At 37.6% G+C, this 18,620-nt stretch overlaps 2 protein-coding genes across 3 annotated transcripts in view; one reads left to right on the top strand and one right to left on the bottom strand.

Moving 5' to 3' along the window:
- Positions 1-18,620, bottom strand: part of LOC145672906 (cytochrome P450 4C1-like) — a 151,792-nt gene that overhangs the window by 87,833 nt on the left and 45,339 nt on the right. The window lies entirely within an intron of this gene.
- Positions 1,384-18,620, top strand: part of LOC145672905 (cytochrome P450 4C1-like) — a 323,535-nt gene continuing 306,298 nt past the window's right edge. The window contains exon 1 of the mRNA XM_081742106.1: positions 1,384-1,743. Coding sequence (XP_081598232.1) covers positions 1,536-1,743 — 208 coding nt within the window. The 5' untranslated portion in view covers positions 1,384-1,535. The remainder of the gene's footprint in view (positions 1,744-18,620) is intronic.

Here is an 18,620-nt window from a genome sequence, read left to right as displayed (position 1 = left end):
TTCTGAAGGGGGAGGCTTCTAAGAACACCTCAGCCAGTACCAATCCCTTGATAAGGCACGGTGGGTCAGTGGTAGAGCATTTACCTCTGGTGCGTGGATCCCTGGTTCGATTCCCCACTAAGAAAGTTTGTGGTGGACAACATTGTGTCCGTGGGTTTTCTCGGGATACCCCCGCTTCGTGTGATTTACTTCACTAATTCTTCCATTATCGTTTACATCCCTTAATCATCGTCTTCCTTAGCTTAAGGGGGCGCGGTGGCTCAGTGGTAGAGCGTTCACCTCCGGTGCTTTTGGTGCTTGGTTCGATCCCAGGTCGCGCCGTGTGGACTTTGTGGTGGACAAACACCGTGCTTGTGGGTTTTCCCGAGGTTCTCCAGTCTCCTCCCACTTTCTTCATTCCACAATTTCATTCATTTCTCATCATCACCCTCTCCTTTAGCCTAACCGGCATAAGCGTGGGAAGTAAAACTTAGAGATTTCATTTCATTTTTTTTCCTTAGCTTAATGGATATAATCATAGAACGTTAAACGGAAAGATTTCGTTTTGAGCAATCTGAAGATACTCCACTTCAGAGGCATACGGATTTTAACCCCTCCCCCTTGATTAAAATATTATGAAAAAATAAGCATTTACTATATTTAGTTATAGGCCTATATACAAAAATTACGCTTATCCTACAAGGAAATGAATGTGAGTGTTTGAATCCTCCTTGACGAAATTCTGCGTACGCCACTGTTCCTTTCAAGTTTGCAAGTACTATCACCACTATTGGGAACAAGTTAATACGGTATGAGACACCAAACACGTAACGTCTTACACCTTACTTTACTGAACCAGAAAAATAAATAATCTCTGATAATAATGGAATATAATTTGACCGTGTTAAATAATCATGTAACAAGGTTATTTAAAAAAGCAAAATTCGCATTTTTTTTTTTTTTTTTTTGTCGGTATTTATCCCAAAACTTTCTCTGTAAACGATACATATCATAAACGAACTTAATGAGAAAGTGTGATAATTATCACGTACTGGAAATCCTTCAGTTGGAATGCAGCTGTTTTTTTTTAACAGTCGTTGCAAGAAAACGACTGCATTAACGAAAATGGCAGGAAAACAAAGTAATTTCCTGCAGAAATGCATCCACACCAGAAGGAAATAACCAGGGTCTGGAGGGAGGGCACAGGATCTGGAGGTTTTGTCCTAATATATCTTTTAATCCCTCTAGTAACGATACAGAAAAATTAACATTTATAATAGATCAGCGATCATTTCAGTTATGTTGACCTTGAAGAGTAAATATTGCGGAAGTTTTTTTCTTTCACTAATATTTTTACGTCACACACCGCGCTGCTTTAAAACCAAGAGTTGAAAATCTAGTTTTGGATTTCTGAAATATAAGTCCTTGAGGATTGCACAAACCACTCGGACACCTGCATTACCTACAATCTTTTCGTTATTCTAGTTTTAATATTCCGTTCGGTGTGATCGGCGAGTATCTTAGTCTCTTTGTTCGTCAGTTACAGTTCTTCAGCAATGAGAGATTGGACTAATCTTCATCTGGCGATAACGCCAAGTGCTATATGGCAAGTAGTGTATATATTTGTTGTGTCCTCGTTTTTCGCCTGGATTTTCCTGAGCAGACAGAAAAAATCTCGATTGCACGAATTCGCGAAGAAGATCCCGGGGCCAAAACCGTTACCGTTTCTCGGAAGTGCTCTAGAATTTACCGGTGGCAACAAAGGTAAGTTAAAATTATTAAGTTATGTGTATCTATTTCTCTCTTCTTCCCATTCTGAGTACTTTTATGTTCATGTACCGTTTGATGTTTTGGTTCGATCCCGGGTTCGATTCCTGGAGATGGGTACCAAATTTTCTGTGGCCAAGAAGTGGCGTGAAACAATTGAAAAGAATTTAAGTAGAGGAATACGGGGTATTACACAAAAAAATGCGAAACTAATATTATAACTTTGGCAACGTACTATTCAGTTAATCTTGCGATATCGTGTCCCCTTCTCCTCCCATAGTGATTCGTGAGTTGTAGCAGTACAGAAAGTTTCCTTTATTTTCGAAATAAAGTTGTTTCATTTTATTTTATTTTCTATACAGCTTATGAATCATAGCACTTCTATTTACAGGATTTAGCTCTCTTTGGAGGCGCGCAGAATGAGGGGTTCGGTTCCCGATGGGATAGTCTTAAAATTTAAAAGCTTTTTCGAGCTTCGGGTTCCATTTTAAACTGTGGGTCCTCGTCTCATACAGTGTCGGTTCTGAAAAGGAAAATTCCATCAAAAGAGCATGGTGGTTTCCCCATGTCGTAAGCATCGGTGGACCACCGATGGGCAACTAGCAACATTTCGCCAAAAATTGGCGGCCCCGCAGCGACGACCCGCGGTGGCCCCACTTCCGTTTGCAAAATTATACCATCAGAAGCAGAGACGCGACGAAACACCAGTGAACCACAAAATTACTCCCCCAAATATGTTAAATTGCCTATATGTGTGATTTGTTTACATTAAGGTGAGTCTAAAAAACATTAAAAAAAGTATCCGTAGATGGGCGCGAACCACCAACCTTATGAGTACTAGCCGCATGTTCTTCCGACTTCGCCTCGGAAGCGACAAACAGAACCTCGCTTGTAGAGAGATAAATCGTTGAGGTCTTTTTAATTTGGCCAATCAGGGTGCTCCTTTATCCGTGTATATTCGACGATAACCGTTTGAGGTAAGATAAAATGAGTTCGCCATGTAATTTTACAACAAAATGACGCGCGTCTTTTTTACTTTATTTCATAGTAATCTCATATCCTCTTTCTAATGATCGGCGATAGTTGCCATCTAAATTCAGACAATTAGACACACTCATCTCAAGATTTTTCACTTCATGATATAGAGGCAGCGGTTACTCTTGACCCTCGGAGATCACCTTAGGAACAATTCGTCAGGAAAAAGTAATATATAACAATAACCTCATACATATGACTGGCGATAATTCGTGTTGGTCCCTTCGCGATTCTCCGCGACGAATCGAAGGAGAGCGGACCAAAATAAAGCCCTCACTCCTACGCGGTAGCAAGTTCAACACTCCGACTCTAGATATCTGTTTCGACTCGACGAATTACTGCCGCCAGTGGCACATTTGCGGCAATCCTTCAACGCATCGCTGTATCGGCAATCGACATTTACCGGCAAGTGGGCCACTAGGTGTTGGAACTTACGGTATGGGGTTAGGAAGAGCCCTCGTTTATGTTGCGAAGAGTCTCTAGTTCGTTTCTAGAACATGTAAGTTTGTATTTATAACATCGTTTCTGTGTATTTTTCTGACTTACCCTGTTTTCTCCTACATTTGATCCACCAAAACTTTCACACTTAAATTCATTATCTATGTCGCTTATCATACAGAGCACAGTCGTGGGACTAAAACTGCAAGATTTAATTTTACTTCATTTCTGTAGAGTTGCCTCGTGCCTATATGCTTACCATGCACACATCTTCACTTCAGGAGACCTGGGTTCGACTCTCGGCAATAGCACATGTGTTTCGGATTCCATGTGAACCTATAGGGCTATGCCTAGGTGCTGTAAACGACCTGTGATTTAAACCAACCAACCAATCAGTTCACTTCTGTAGTTATTATGCTGGTATCTAATCTATGTTATCTAATATATTTGGTCTAGGAATTAATTCGTGCGGGTGGACAAGAGATGGCGCAACGAACGGAGCGTCCCACGGTTCCGTGTATCCACACATATGTTGCAAACCCCTGTCATCGCGTATCGTTCGTAGTATAGGGCAGTGGATTAAAGCGTCAACAACGCCAGTTTGTAGTTAAGTGAACATGGCGCAATTTGCGCCTGATAAAGTGTTTTTGCGGGGTGTCCTGCTGCATTACTTTAACATGCAGAAAAGTGCGACTGAAAGTCATCGTATTTTGGTGGAAGTGTATGGTGACCATGCTCTAGCTGAGCGAACGTGTCAGAAGTGGTTTGCACGGTTTAGAAGTGGTGATTTTGGCTTGGCAGACCAAGAGCGAGCTGGACAGCCAAAAAAATTTCAAGACGAAGAATTGACAGCATTGCTCGAGCAGGATTCGTGTCAAACGCAGGAACAACTTGCAGCAGCATTAGGCGTTGATCAAACAACAGTCTCCAAACGCTTGAAAGCCATGGGAATGATTCAAAAGATGTCACATTGGGTTCCACATGAATTGAAAGACAGAGACGTTGAAAGACGAAAAACCATTTGCGAATTGCTGCTTCAACGACAGAGCAGAAAGGGGTTTCTGCATCGAATTATTACGGGTGATGAGAAGTGGATCCATTACGAGAATCCTAAACGAAAAAAGGCCTGGGTGAAACCAGGTGAACCAGGTCCATCACAACCAAAACGAGATATTCACTGTGCAAAGGTTATGCTGTGCATATGGTGGGATATGAAAGGTGTGGTGTACTATGAGCTGCTGCAACCGGGTGAAACTATGAATGGAGAACGTTATCGACGACAATTAATGCGTTTGAAGCAAGCTCTGGCCAGAACACGACCAGAATGGGAGAACAGACATGATAAACTTATTGTTCAACATGATAACGCTCGCCCACATGTCGCAAAACCGGTCAAAACCTATTTAGAAAATGTCGGATGGGAAGTTTTACCCCACCCGCCGTATTCACCAGACGTTGCTCCTTCGGACTACTACTTGTTCGATTGCATGAACAACGATTTGATTGGACAGCGGTTTACTTCTTCAGAAGATATCGAAACATGGGTCTCTGACTGGATCGCTTCCAAGGATGAGGACTTCTTTCGCCACGGAATCCGTACATTGCCTGACAGATGGGCGAAAGTGGTGGCTAGCGGTGGACAATATTTTTCTTAAGGTATTTATGTATTTTGTGTTTGTACTACAGCTTCAATGTGTGCGTACCAACCGCACGAATTAATTCCTAGACCAAATATTAAATGATGGAGTTTAACCTTGACGTCCAAGTCAATAGCCTCAGATAGGGCCAGTCTACCACATATGCAACACTTGTATTTGTACGGAGCAACGAGTTTCGAGTGGCGATAAAAACTGTCATAGCTCCGTGTATTATTTAAAATAAATATTTTTGTTGGAAACAAACTTCATGATGGTGGTAGTTAAATTTATCAAGCTGACCTTCTATTTGAATACTAACTACATTAATAAATTATGTTTAGGTCGCATTGGTTTAGGGTCACATAGACAGTGCTAAACCGAATGGTCAAACAAATCCCAGCATGAATTTGCTTGATTGTTGTCAAACACAAGAACATAATTCTCGAACAGTACTGAACACCTGTTCCATTTCGTCGGTTATCACAGTTTTAATATGAAAACTAGTATTGTCTTTGTCACAAACAAGTTCCTTATCATTGAAGGTAGAAACAAGTTTTTTTTTTTTTTTAATTTTAACACATGTAGAGGGAACATCAAGAAATAAAGATAAAAGAGCTAGTTGCACTAGAATTGGAAACTGATATATTGAGATTGAAGCTCGATATTGAATTTTATAAAGAAGGTTACCATCTTCCCTCTGCAGGCATATTTACTTTATCTTTCACTAATATAGTAGATTATTATTTAAAGAAAAATAAACAGACACAACAAGATTGTAGTATTTAGGCTTTTCTGAGTGCGAGTGCTCTTTCCTCCTTCCTTGTTCATGGTGCGGTAGAATACTTAAAATCGTTGCTTTTAAGATTTGTTCTTTAACGATGCCATTGCACGGGGTGGCAAATTGCATAGGGCCACCCCTGGCATCAGACATATATTAATTCATCTTAATACTCTCTTTTGAGTAAAATCCCCCCATGGATAAGGTACTGGAGATGATTAAAATAACATTATTGTCTGAAGTTCGCAAATTAATTACTGTAGTTTCTATGTATGTAAAATGTACTTCGTATTAATTAACGGGCAAAGTAGTGGTTAGCTCTGTCCCTTATCTTAACTTGTTAACTATGGATATGCAATGTATATGAACTCACTATGTCAAAACATTCTAGTGTGATGTTTTTACAGTAGAGTTGCCAACTAGCCGGTTTTTCACCAGCCTGGCTGGAAATATTACTGTTATTTTGATTAAAGCCGATGACCGGTACAAACTTCTTACCAGCCCCTTTATGATCGTGTTTTTCAAATTTGTATCTAGTTCGAAGTATAGATTTAAAAACTAACTTTCATTCTGTAAATGCAAAACAGTCACCTTTCACCATTTATCAACGATTAATATATTTTGTTCATTTGTGTAAATAATTTTAAAGAAATGACAGGGGTTGTATCAGGGAAAATTTGGAATTTACTTGTAAGGAATTTTATGCATTTATTGAAAGTGAAAAAGGACTTTTTAAAGCAATTTCCTGTAGTCATTTTCCAAATCAAAAATTGCCACCTAAAGATTAATATACTTTTGTTCATCTGTTTCGATAACTTTAAAGAAGTGGCAATTACTAGTAATGAAATAAAATGATCAATACCGACTTCAGTTTCTCATTTTTAGCACAATGTATCTATTAAGCTTATTAGTGAATGTACTAAGGATATAGGTGCTAATGCACTTTTGTTCACGATACTACAGTCTTCCCCAGGGATAGGTCCGAACAGAGATATTTCACACTTATTAGGAATAGGGAATTTTGAGGGGGTGCCGGCTTTTTTATTTTCCAGAGTTGGCAACCCTATTTTGCACCCCTGTCAGCCCTCACCCCCTCCTCCTCTTCCTCCTTCGACAAGTATGATTTGCACCCTGGGCTGGAGTATCGCCATATTGATTATGAATGATTGTGGTAAAGCGTTGCTTTCACTGTTTCTTCTCTTAATTCCAGCCTTTGTAGCCATTTTATAGAATGTTTTTTTCTTTTTTCTTTTTCTTTTCTTTTTTTCTTTTCTTTTCTTTTTTTTTTTTGCGTATGCGGTGTTAGATGGAAATGCGTGCCTAATACTTTAGATGTAGATAGCCGTCAGTTCGTGACTCTCCTTGAGTTTGTGACGAGAATGCAAAACATTTTTTTCTATATGCGGAACCAACAAAAAGCCTTGTGGTCTGAACTAGTTGTGAAATTGCTTCATTCATTTTTTTTTCTTCTCCTTCACTAAAGTTTTGTATTCTTTTTTATTTATTTTTTTAATGGCACGTGCAACTGGATGGACAGTTAAAAAAAATGCCAAGTTTCAGTTGACAAATGAATACATTTTCCAGTTTCAATTGACAAATGAATACATTTTAGATAAACTGTAAGTTACTAAATTACTCCCTGGAAAAGAAAAAAGAGAACCGCATGTCTCAGTGGTAGAGCGCTCACGTGTAATGCATGAAGCCCCTGACTCAATCTCAGCTCTCACCAAGTTCGTTTTGTGGTGGGCAAACATCGTGTACTTAGGTTTTCTCGGGTTTCTTTTGCTTCTCTCCACTATTATCATTTACTACCATTTCCTTTAGCCTTGGAGCATAATCACATGACGTTAAACTCAAGAAAAGAAAGAAAAAAGTAAAATTTTAAAATATGTAGCCGTTTTATGGTTGGTTGTCGTAAGAGTTTCCCATTCCTTTTCAACGATGAGACCATATAAGACGCGAACCTACAGATCTACATAGAATCAAACCGCACAAGTCCTCACCACGAAGCGAATCCTGTCTTTACCCATAAGGAATCCTTAAATATGTAATGGTGTCAGAACTAGAAGTGTCCCTAGCAGCAGAGACAATTTGCAAAACGCTTGCTGTAAGCTTGCATTGAAAGTTGGCAAGCTTGCATCCGGCTTGATTGGAAAGTATGCATGCATGCCGCAAGCTGGATTTCAGTAATGAAGTTATATGGAGGCTTTTATGGAGACACAAGCATTTTATAGAGACTTAAGTTATATGGAGACACAAGCATTTTACGATGTCGGCAAGTCAATAGCCAATGAACGGCCAGTGATACTATGATGCTCTGTGAACGGTCTAAAGCATCGCTTCGAATTACAACAAAAGGCATATTGTATGAAGGCACGCGTTGAAAAGGCAAACCAAAAGCCAACCACGCGCCAACTTGCCGAAAGCTTTTTCGCTACTTGCGGTAGATTGCATGCGTAAGATACCCTTGAAAAAAAAGAAAGAAAAGGAAAAAGAAAGAAAGAAGGAACGTTGAGTGGTATGTGTGTTTGAAAATAAAGCAGAATAGAATTCATGTTCAAAAGACTTGAAAATGAATTAGGCACCCTTTAATCCAGTGCTAACTTTGAAACTTCCAGGAAGAGGGTTGTGATTCCCAGTAGCGTACGCAAAGAGGGTTTTCACTTGAAAAATATATTGTAAAAAAAAAAAAAAAAAACATATATATACCATATGTATGCAAAAATCCGGAAACGATATGTGCTTGGTGGCTTTACCTCTCCACCCTTGACGAATTTCTGTGTATGCCACTAATGATCATCAATATATTAACTCAGTACAAAGTTCGTTATATTTTATAGTTATGTACAGGCGGACACCTAAAATATTTTTGTTAGAAGGTGTCCTAGTTTTCGAGATCCAATAGTACAAGCCATTACGACTATGTACCTAGGTGCTATTGAACGGGTATTAATTATTCTGCATCCGAAAAAATAACAAGTAATTGTGAAATACTTCCATCTATATTTCCAGAAAGAAAATGATAGAACTAGATTGTTTTTATAAAGAAAAGTAAGATCAAATTTTCATGTTACATCAATCGTTTCCCTCTTTAACAAATATAGTTCTATTGAGAAAGTTACAAATATTGGTTGAGTTAGGAAGTTCTGGGAGGTCCTGATTCGGTGAACCGCCCATCCTTATGTGTAAGGCCAAGATTCAGATGCACTAAAATACTAAAAAAATATACATTCCAACATGTACTACAAAGTTAGAAAATATGCACTAGTAAGGTAGGAAATATACATTACAAATAAAATAATGTCCACTTAAGAAACAGTGGGTTCATTTCAAATGTACTAGTTAACACTGTTAACTATTCATAATGAATTTCCACAGTTTTTTTTATTATTAGCAATTTTTCAAAGTTTTCTGGTATCAAACTTCAGTTATTGTCTGTTAACTTAAAGACGCCTCATCCCGGCGAAATTAAAATACCGCTAATTTTACAGTAATTATGTGATATCTTCAAATAGATAAAAGATAATCAAAATGTGGAACAAGACCGCCCTAGACAATACAATTTTACATGAGATACCATTATCATGACTCACTTATCTGCTTTCGATTCGAAATATATTTCATATATATATATATATATATATATATATATATATATATATATATATATATATATATATATATATATATATATATATATATATATATATATATATATATTTTGTAAAAGCATTCATTAAAGAGAATTTAGCAACTTAATATGTGGTTTTACCGCTTTTTAACTTGACAACAGAGGATTTTTACTTGACTATATTTCATCTTAGTACGACCTTGAAAATACTGGATTACTTTATCTTCGTAATTGATGGAAGGTCTCAATTTGAGTAGCGTGCAAAATACTAATACAAACATGTTAGTACTTCTCATTTTCTCCGGGTAAATGGCGATGTAGTAAATAGTACGGTCTATATGTCACAGTAACTTGTATTGACAGTTCAGAAATTTTAGTAGACACTGACTTACACGCATATGATGTATGTATAGTAAAGCAGATTGCTGCGAGGTTGTCCACTTTGCTGCATAATTTGAACTGCAAGAAAAGAACCTGGCGCTGGTTGCTTTTCGTTGCATTGAAGAAAATAAATCATGAATTTATTGGTACTAAAAGCATTAAAGGAACAGAAATTCCACGGAATAGCAGTTATTCAGACTTAGTCGTCTTATATCGTCGTTTTGTGTTATGCAGTTAAATCCTAAATATTTTGAGCGCATCATCATCATCCTCATCATCATAAGTATTCTGCCATTATTGGCAGGTCACTTGCAGCAACTGAGAAGCTTTTATGACCTTCAAGACCATGAGCATGATCTTCAACTAATCTTTTTCTCTTTTGATATCGTCCATCAGCTGTAGTCTCCTTCGTCCCCTCCCTATCTTTCCTGCCACTATACCCTCTAGCACATCCCTTAGCATACAGTTCCTTTTCAGCCAATGTCCCAACCAGTTTCTCTTCCTCTTCTTAATAGTATCTGAAATTGTTCTTTTCTCAGGCGCTAACACAATTATTTTTCGTTCGATCTGATAATTCTTTCTATTATTCTATTTTGAGTATTCTAGAAAAGTAATCCCCCCCATTTTCTCCCTTAGAAGTGGAATGTTCGAAAACAGCTGAAAGATTTATTAGCTTATTTTTACTGAAAGGTTTGTGCCTAGTTTTATCTCTGTAACTTCAGGAATTCGTGAAATAAGCTTGAACACTTAACGTAATGTATTTCCAAAAACCTTTCTTTATTTCTTGCCTTTGTAACAAAAGGAGTATTCTGTCGAAATTTCACGTTTCTAAAGATATACCACATTGACTTGATACCTAGTCTTCCATTCCAAGCGCTGCTATCGGGTGAAGGAATTCCACTCCCTTTCGCTAGGGCTCTCTCGCTTAGCAAGAGCTGAACCCTTATTGGCTCAACGTGCAGGTGTGTCGAGGGTGTGAGTTTAGTTCACATTTTTGCCACGCCTCAAGACATTTTGGCAGCACTATACCTATATCAGTATGACCCGGACGATGATGAATTACCATACCTCTGCTGAATACAGCACGTGTCTGTGTCTGATTCCACTTCTGCAAGCGTTCAATGCCTTTTCTTGACCTTGATACATTTTTTCTCGCCGCATACTGTACAAATGTTGTACAGAAGATCTCTAGTCTTTCTTTTTTTTTCCTTTTGAGGAAAACGCACAAAGTAAGAAAACCAGAGGAGGAAATTCACTTTTCATAGTTCTTCTGCAAGATTATAGGTTTTCTTGTTCTGCTTATCTTACAGAAAAAAAAACTGCATAAGGAAAACTAGAAAATACCTTAGAAAACATTTCAACTATGTCATAATTTTCCTCTTTGCTTCATCTTTTCTCTCTCTCTCTCTCTCGCTCGCTCGCTCTTTCTACCACACACACACGCATACAGTTTCTGCGTCAATATGAAGAAAACGTGCTTTCTAAAGGTCATCAACATGCTCACGTGTTTACATATATTATATTTCAAACAGTTTATACGTTCTGTTTTCATTAAAATCAATAGTATGCGATATTCCTATCCTTGATGTTATTGTTATGAATATGCAAGGATATAAATGGTGAAAGAGGCTTCTAAGAGCCTGACACTAAAAATAATACAAAATTTACCATTTTTCTCTGACTTGTTTATCATAAATGAAAGGAGATAACGAAATGCAGCCCTCAATCAGATTGCTTGTAAAATCGTCTTTTTTTAAAAGGTCAAACTTCGTTTGGAGCTTGTCCTTTGTAGGTGGCTGCTGGAAGATCCCTAAACAACATCCAGCAGTAGTCTTCCATCAGCGTGACACTCCAGTTCCCCTGATACCGTCGTTCCATTTCTTTGATATTTTGATAGAAACGTCCCCCTTGCTCTTTACTCATTGCTCTCACATTGTCACGAAAGTAGTCAAGGTCGGAGTTGAGAAAATGGACTTCTAACTCATGGAGCAACCAAGCTTTCAGAACGCGTGCAACATTTTTTCCACCATTTCCTTGTACTGTAGGTCCTTTCGGTTTCCCAAAAACGTTTTGATGACCACAGTAAAGGCAACCCAAGCTTCTTTTGTGAGTTGGAGTCATTGAACTGATGAAGTCTTTGTCGAACATGAATTTTCTAATATCAGGGCCAACAAAACCCCGCGTACTCGCGTACTCGTAGTGCTTGAGCAACAAACAGTGTAGCCAGAAGTACTTACCAACGTTTTACAAATCCAAGATGTAATCTTACTAAATTTGTTTTATAAACAGATTTATTGTTTTTCTTTGTAATCTCGTACTCTCATTCAGGATACATTACGATATGTGTCAGTGATTCCCATCCGGACTAATATACATGTATTTTCATGTTTCGGGGAGCACAAATACATTTAATCTTCCATGTTCATGTTTATTTTCGTGTGGTGCATTTGCAATTTAGCGATTTGCAGTTACCTGTTTGATCACGTTACATTTCGATTGTGCAAAAACTTGACGTCCCAGGAATAAACGGGGATCATTTTCAACTTCGGTGCACCCAGAAGCGTAAGAATCAGCTAAACTTATGCAAACAGCTTTTTGGTTCCAGACCTCTGTTATTAAATATTTTTAAAATTCAGTCCTAATATTTATTTAATCGTATGCTGGTATTTCTTTATGCATAGCTGATATAATGGTAGTGATATTTAATTATTTAGATTAAGAATAATTTGAGTTGTAAATTAATTCAAAAATTAATTATTAATTAATTGTATTCTATATTCATTAGAGATAATCCCAAATTTAGTACGATATATTTACCTAATTTAAATTCTTTATAGTTAGCTAGATTCTCACGTTATACTTTTTTCTTTTAATTTTACTCTAGAATCTGGGTAGAGGCTAAGAGTGGATTTCTTTTCTTTTGGTTCATCACCCTACACTTTCTCCCTTCTTGGTGCTAAGTTTTTGCTTTTTAAAAAACTTTTGTTGCTGCGAAGAGAATTTTTTAAATAGTTTTTTACAGGCCAGAGATATTGTATGTAAGAGCTGCTGGTTTATTGTTTCGACTGCTGTATGTTGTGGTAGGCCGATGAAATCAGTTGGTACTTTTTGATGGCAGGATAATCAGAATTTTGCGGCTACGTATGGGAGTGAATTCGAGTCACACAACAAAGTCTTCTTTTAGATTCTGATGAGGGTAAAAGTGAGGGGGAACGCAGAGAACGCCATTCCCCACTTCCAAAAATATATATGGCGTCCCCTCACTTCCCCAAAAAATCACAATGGGAAAAGATAGACATGGATGACGGCGTGATGTCATCCGCCCCTCTACCTTTTCAGATCCACTTTTATCCCTGATTCTGATACTGAAATGTCTTCGGATATTCAGGTGCGTTGCATTTGCAGTTTTCCACTGAGGCACAGTGAGCTCTGACCATTATGGTAGGAAATTACTCGGCTAGGTGTTAGGATATTAAAGTTTAATTTTAATTGAAGAGATCCTACGTCTGAGAGTGGATCATAGTGTGTTTTAGACGAGGTGGCAAGAAAGCTATTTCGTGGGGCCAGCCAGGAGGAAAGTGAATCTGGCTGGTTTAGGCTTTTGAATAGCTCGTATTGGTGGAGGATTTTATACAGAATCCAGTTGTGACTGGATTCGGTCCGTGGTACAAACTAGCATAAACGGATTTTTCTTTTTTTAAATGTAATTTTTGATATAACAATGTGACTTGATGTAAGAAAGTATAAGAGTGTGTTTAAACCATTTTACCTATATATAGCCTTTAGTGTACGGAAGTTTATAAACTGGGCTAAAAGTAAGGATTTATCAAACACATAGGATAGGGACTGTTTAGGGTTAGCATAAACAATCTTAACTTTTTCCAACAAGCTTCCTATGGCGTAAACTTGGGTGTTCGGCATTACTCCAGTGTTCGTGAATACCCCAGTTTCCCCTACACTCGCCTGGAAGCCATACCGTTCAACGTATAGAGACCAAAGTTTAAAACCTAAGGTTTTGTGTGTGTGTGTGTGTGTGTGTGTGTGTGTGTGTGTGTGTGTGTGTGTGTGTGTGTGTGTGTGTGTGTGTGTGATTGTTCAGAGTAAAGCTAAGGATAGTTACTGAATGCTGAAAATCAGAATTTGCTATCTCCTCAAAAACACTTCTGTTTATAATCAATGTTTCCATATGAATTCCATACTGCGATATGTCATTTCTCTGGAAAAAATCGCGAAGGAACTAAATGTTTTCGGACAATTTTCTCAAAAACGTTACTAGCGATATTACTTATATTTCATAATTAAATATTCCATTAATAACCTGACAATATGATATAACTCATTTGCCCTGGAAGTGTTCGCGGGATAGTTTATTTTTGAGGGTGATTTTTTCGGACGATTTTTTTAATCAAAAGCAAGTCAGGTGATTTTGTTTATACGAGGGGTGATCGGAAAGTAAGGTTACAAAGCCTGCAGTGAAACATGTGTACAGGGTGTTCGAGAAGTCCTTCCCTGATTACAGAAATTGATAACTCAGGCTAGAAATAAGATAGAAATATGAAACTGGTGTTGAATTGTTTACAAACTATAAAAGTTTTTGTCTGAGTTAGGTCTACCGAACACGTGTACCAGATCTTGAAACCCTGCAGCAACGAATAACCACAGTCGTTGCATCGATCCCTCCAGTGATGTTGGCTAATGTGTGGATGGAAATTGAATATCGCCTAGATGTGCTACGTGCTACCAAGGGTGCTCATGTGGAAGTGTACTGATGTGACCAAAACTTTTATAGTTTGTAAACAATTCAACACCAGTTTCATATTTCTATCTTATTTCTAGCCTGAGTTATCAATTTCTGTAATCAGGGAAGGACTTTTCGGACACCCTGTGTATTATTTCATACAACCAATACAGCCAACAGATAATGCATATATTACGTTATTTTTTGACATAGTTTCCATATCATTTGAGCCATGTGTCGCATCGTGGGAGGAGTTGGAAGATTCTTTCCTAGTAACAATCCTATCCTTGCGTGTACAAGCACGTTGTCACGAAGTGTTTTATGTTCTTGTCTGAAGTGAAAAGACGGTCTCCTAGGTGCTCCTTCAAGTACGGGAACAGGTGAAAGTTGCTTGCAGTGAAGTCTCGGATGTAGGAAGGGTGGTCGATGATGTCCCAGCGAAACTGTTTCAACAGCGTGGTGGTCTTATTGGCTGTATACAAACTTTCGACACCATTCTGCCGACATGCTGACGAGACATTACAGTCTCTCCGTAAACCTCTACCAGCTGCCGGTGAATTTCAGCCGCGGTTACATATTTCGCCCACAGAAATCGAATTATTGAGCGGACTTTTTCGTGATACCAGTTTTCTAAACGAGTCGATATTAATTTCTTTACTACTAGCGCCATAGGTGGCAGGTGGCTGAAACTCTGCATAGTTGCCAACTCAGTGTATTAAAATTAGAGCACACTCCTCATTCCTCTTATAACAGACGAAACTCCAGAAATATCGCTCTTGTAACTTTAGTTTCTGATCCTTCCTCGTAGTATAGGTTATTGGGTGATGGAGAGCATAGGGGAGATTTTCTTCAAGTTCCCTTTACTCACGAACAGTTTTCAACTCCGTGTATTAAAATTACCTCACACTCCTCATTCCTCTATAACAGACGAAACTCCAGAAATATCGGCCTTGTAACTTTAGTCTCTGATCATCCCTATTTCACAAACAAATATTTCGTTAATAACACTATAATGTTGGATAAATTTCTTCTTGCAAATAAATTCACAAATGGTACTTTACTCTTCGGGTCAGTTTCTTTTCAAATTCCAAACAACTCACGTGATTTTGTTCATATTTCGTGAATAAATACGTCGTTAATATTTCTATAATTTTGATATATATTCCATTAGAGTATCTACTAGGGGGTGAGTTTTTTTGGGGGGGGGGACAGTTCTGTGAAATACGACTTCTGCGATTTAGTATTTTATATAACTTAGAAATATTTCATTAATAATCCTAACATATGGCTTAAGTAATTTTCGCATGGAAAAATCTACAAGGGGAAATTTCCTTTTGGGGAAGAGTTTTGTTTGAGCAAAATTTCCCGAAGACGCCTTGTGCCTATTTCTCAAGAAAATATTTCATTAGTAACTGCAGCACAATATGATCTAGTGTAAGGAATTGCAACGAGAAAATTTAGTACGGTAGCCTGTAACTTTTATTATTTATATTATGTGTGTTTACACATAGGTAGATGAAATTCTGATCAGGGGTAAAAGTGGATCTGTAAAGGTAGGGGATGCATGATGTCACGCCATTCCCGTGTCTATCTTTGCCCATTGTAATTTTCTTTTAGGAAATCGAGGGACGCCATAGATATTTTTTTGAAAGTGGATAGATGCCGTCTCCCACGTTCCCCCTCACTTTCACTCTTGATACTGATGGCCACGCACTGTCACGCCTAAGGTTTGAATTTAAACTTATCGTAATAATGGTCGTAACAGACATGTTACGCTGTTTATAATGTATATTTTGATCCCCCCCCCCATTATATTTTTTTCTTCACATTTCGCTCAAGTACTATCCGCAAGGCCTAGTATACACTATGAGATAAGTCCTAGAAAATATCTTAGGATTTATCTGGGAAAAATGTTACGACATATCTCGTAGGAAATCCTACCCTTTCGTGTCATACACGTAACTACACTGCACATCCTACTGATTGATACAGGCGCTATATTGTTAAATTGCACACCTCTAAACAAAGCATAAAAATCAAAAGATAAATTAGCAAAACATAGTTGATTAGTTCCTGCTCCACTCTTCATTTGTCGATTTATTTTTGCTTTCTCACCGACATACGGCTGGAGGGAAGAAAGCAAATTTGTTTTCACTTTCTGTCACCTGATGTCACTCAAATCGCAATCTTACGAATTTTCTTTCTGAAATAGAGCGTGCTGTAAACATGAGAAATCTAATAAGATCGTCCAGAACATAGGAAATGACATGCGATCTGATGCCATACACGTTGAGATTTCAACTCTAGGAAAAATCGTAGGATCTATCCTATAGTGTATAGTCTGCCTAAGCGTTCACTTTTGTAAGAGAGAAAGCACCTGTGACAGGTTAAGAAAAGATCGAAATGTCATGTTTAGCTGCAACCAATATTGAAATGCATTATTGTAATAAGCATCAGTTTGTCGGCTGGTATAAGTGCACCATAATACTGAAATTAAGCCTAAAGAAACTACAAACGAATTGCGTGAAAGTATGCATGATAATAGCTTTCCTCGTGGAGCCATTTCGACTGTGTAGATGTGTGTTTCTGGTTTTGAATAGGGAAGACCGCTGACTCATGGTTCCACGACTATTGTGGTAAAACAGCAAGTAGGGTGGTCTTCACGTATTAATGAAAAACTGTATTGAGATATAAAAAAAACGAAACACAAAAACTTGCTTTACAAGTCACTACCAGTTTTTTTACCGCATGTTTTCTACTGAATAAGTAACCCAGACTAGTTTACTCCTACTGGCACGTGTGCAATGTTCCTTTTCTTCTGTAAGCGTGGGAGTTAATTATCACACTAACCAATCAGATCTGTGAATAACGGAAGGTTACAAGTAATTTTGCTTATTGGCATTCACAAGCAGTATTTTCGTTTCTGTCAGTTTCATGTGTTGCTTTGGTAGTAAAAATATGATTTTGCTATAACTTCGGTTAACTTTTATTAATAATTATCAGTTTCTAGCCATTTGTTCTTTAGTATAGTTGAATGCTTTCTAAACAAACTTATTTAAGAAAAATATAAATTGTAAGATGGTGTAGCTTCCTATTTTCTATTCCTTCTGCTTACTTATATTAACAGGGCCCTTATTCCTTAAGGTTTATCTCAGCACAACGCAAAATTGTTTTACTTTGTAATAATTGGCGTAGCAGATAATTGCTTTTTGTAGGTATTGCACTGCGTTGCACATATCAAATTTGTTACACATTGACACGAAATGAGGCCATACTCACGTATCATACTTGTCATATTAAACTATTATTATTATTATTATTATTATTATTATTATTATTATTATTATTATTATTATTATTATTATTATTATTATTATTATTATTATTATTATTATTATTTAAAGTGCAACTTCATTCCTAACTGAAGATGAGCAGGCCTATAGAAGGTAATGCCTTCTCTTGGGTCATGAGTATTTATTTATTTGTAGTTTTCATTAGGACATGGGTAACAGTATTTATTTATTCTGATTTTCGCTGTTTGAAATACAAAGTTACAATTTAAAAAAAACACAAATAAAACAAGAAAAATGCTTCCTACAGCAAGTAATGAAGCGCTGAAGTGCTGAAAATGCTTCTTTACTCTACAGTAATAGTATAGAGAAAAAATCCTTGTGGATGGTGAATTTGCTGAGCAGATCTGGTATGGCTTTCAGCTTTGGATGTAGGTAATAGCGTGTGTACTGAATTATGTTGGTCACGTTTAAATCCTTCAAAAGTTGAAGATCTTTAATAATTTGGATGATGTCTTCAGAGGGTTATCATCACGTCTTCGATTTTGAAGCTGCGATAGTGCGTGATATTATAGGATCGAATCTTGAAGCAGATGTGGAAGCGGTGTCTTGAGAGGTGATTGTGCTTGCTGGTGTTGCTTTCCTTTTTGCTTGTAGGATTTGTTGTATTCGCGGACATCCGGAATAATTAGCGGAATATGAGACTTTACATTTGATACATTTCGCTCGTGTGTCTCTGGTCTCCTTTTCGCCTTGGCATATACATCCAATGTAAGCCGGTGCACTTAACGCAATGAGGAAGAGTTTGGCAAGTTGCTTGCGAATGCCCAAATCTTTGGCATTTGAAGCATTCCAAATAATATTTCGTTTCTAGTGATTCTATGCGAACCTTCCTGTGTACCAATATCTTCTTTGAAGATTCTGGTGGCATGTAGAGTGTTCTTCA

Source organism: Thermobia domestica, chromosome 16 (assembly GCF_964235325.1).
Source record: "Thermobia domestica chromosome 16, izTheDome1.hap1.1, whole genome shotgun sequence".
In the NCBI taxonomy this organism is placed as follows: domain Eukaryota; kingdom Metazoa; phylum Arthropoda; class Insecta; order Zygentoma; family Lepismatidae; genus Thermobia; species Thermobia domestica.
The sequence above is the reverse complement of the archived record's forward strand: the minus strand, read 5'-3'. Positions and strand labels throughout refer to the sequence as shown.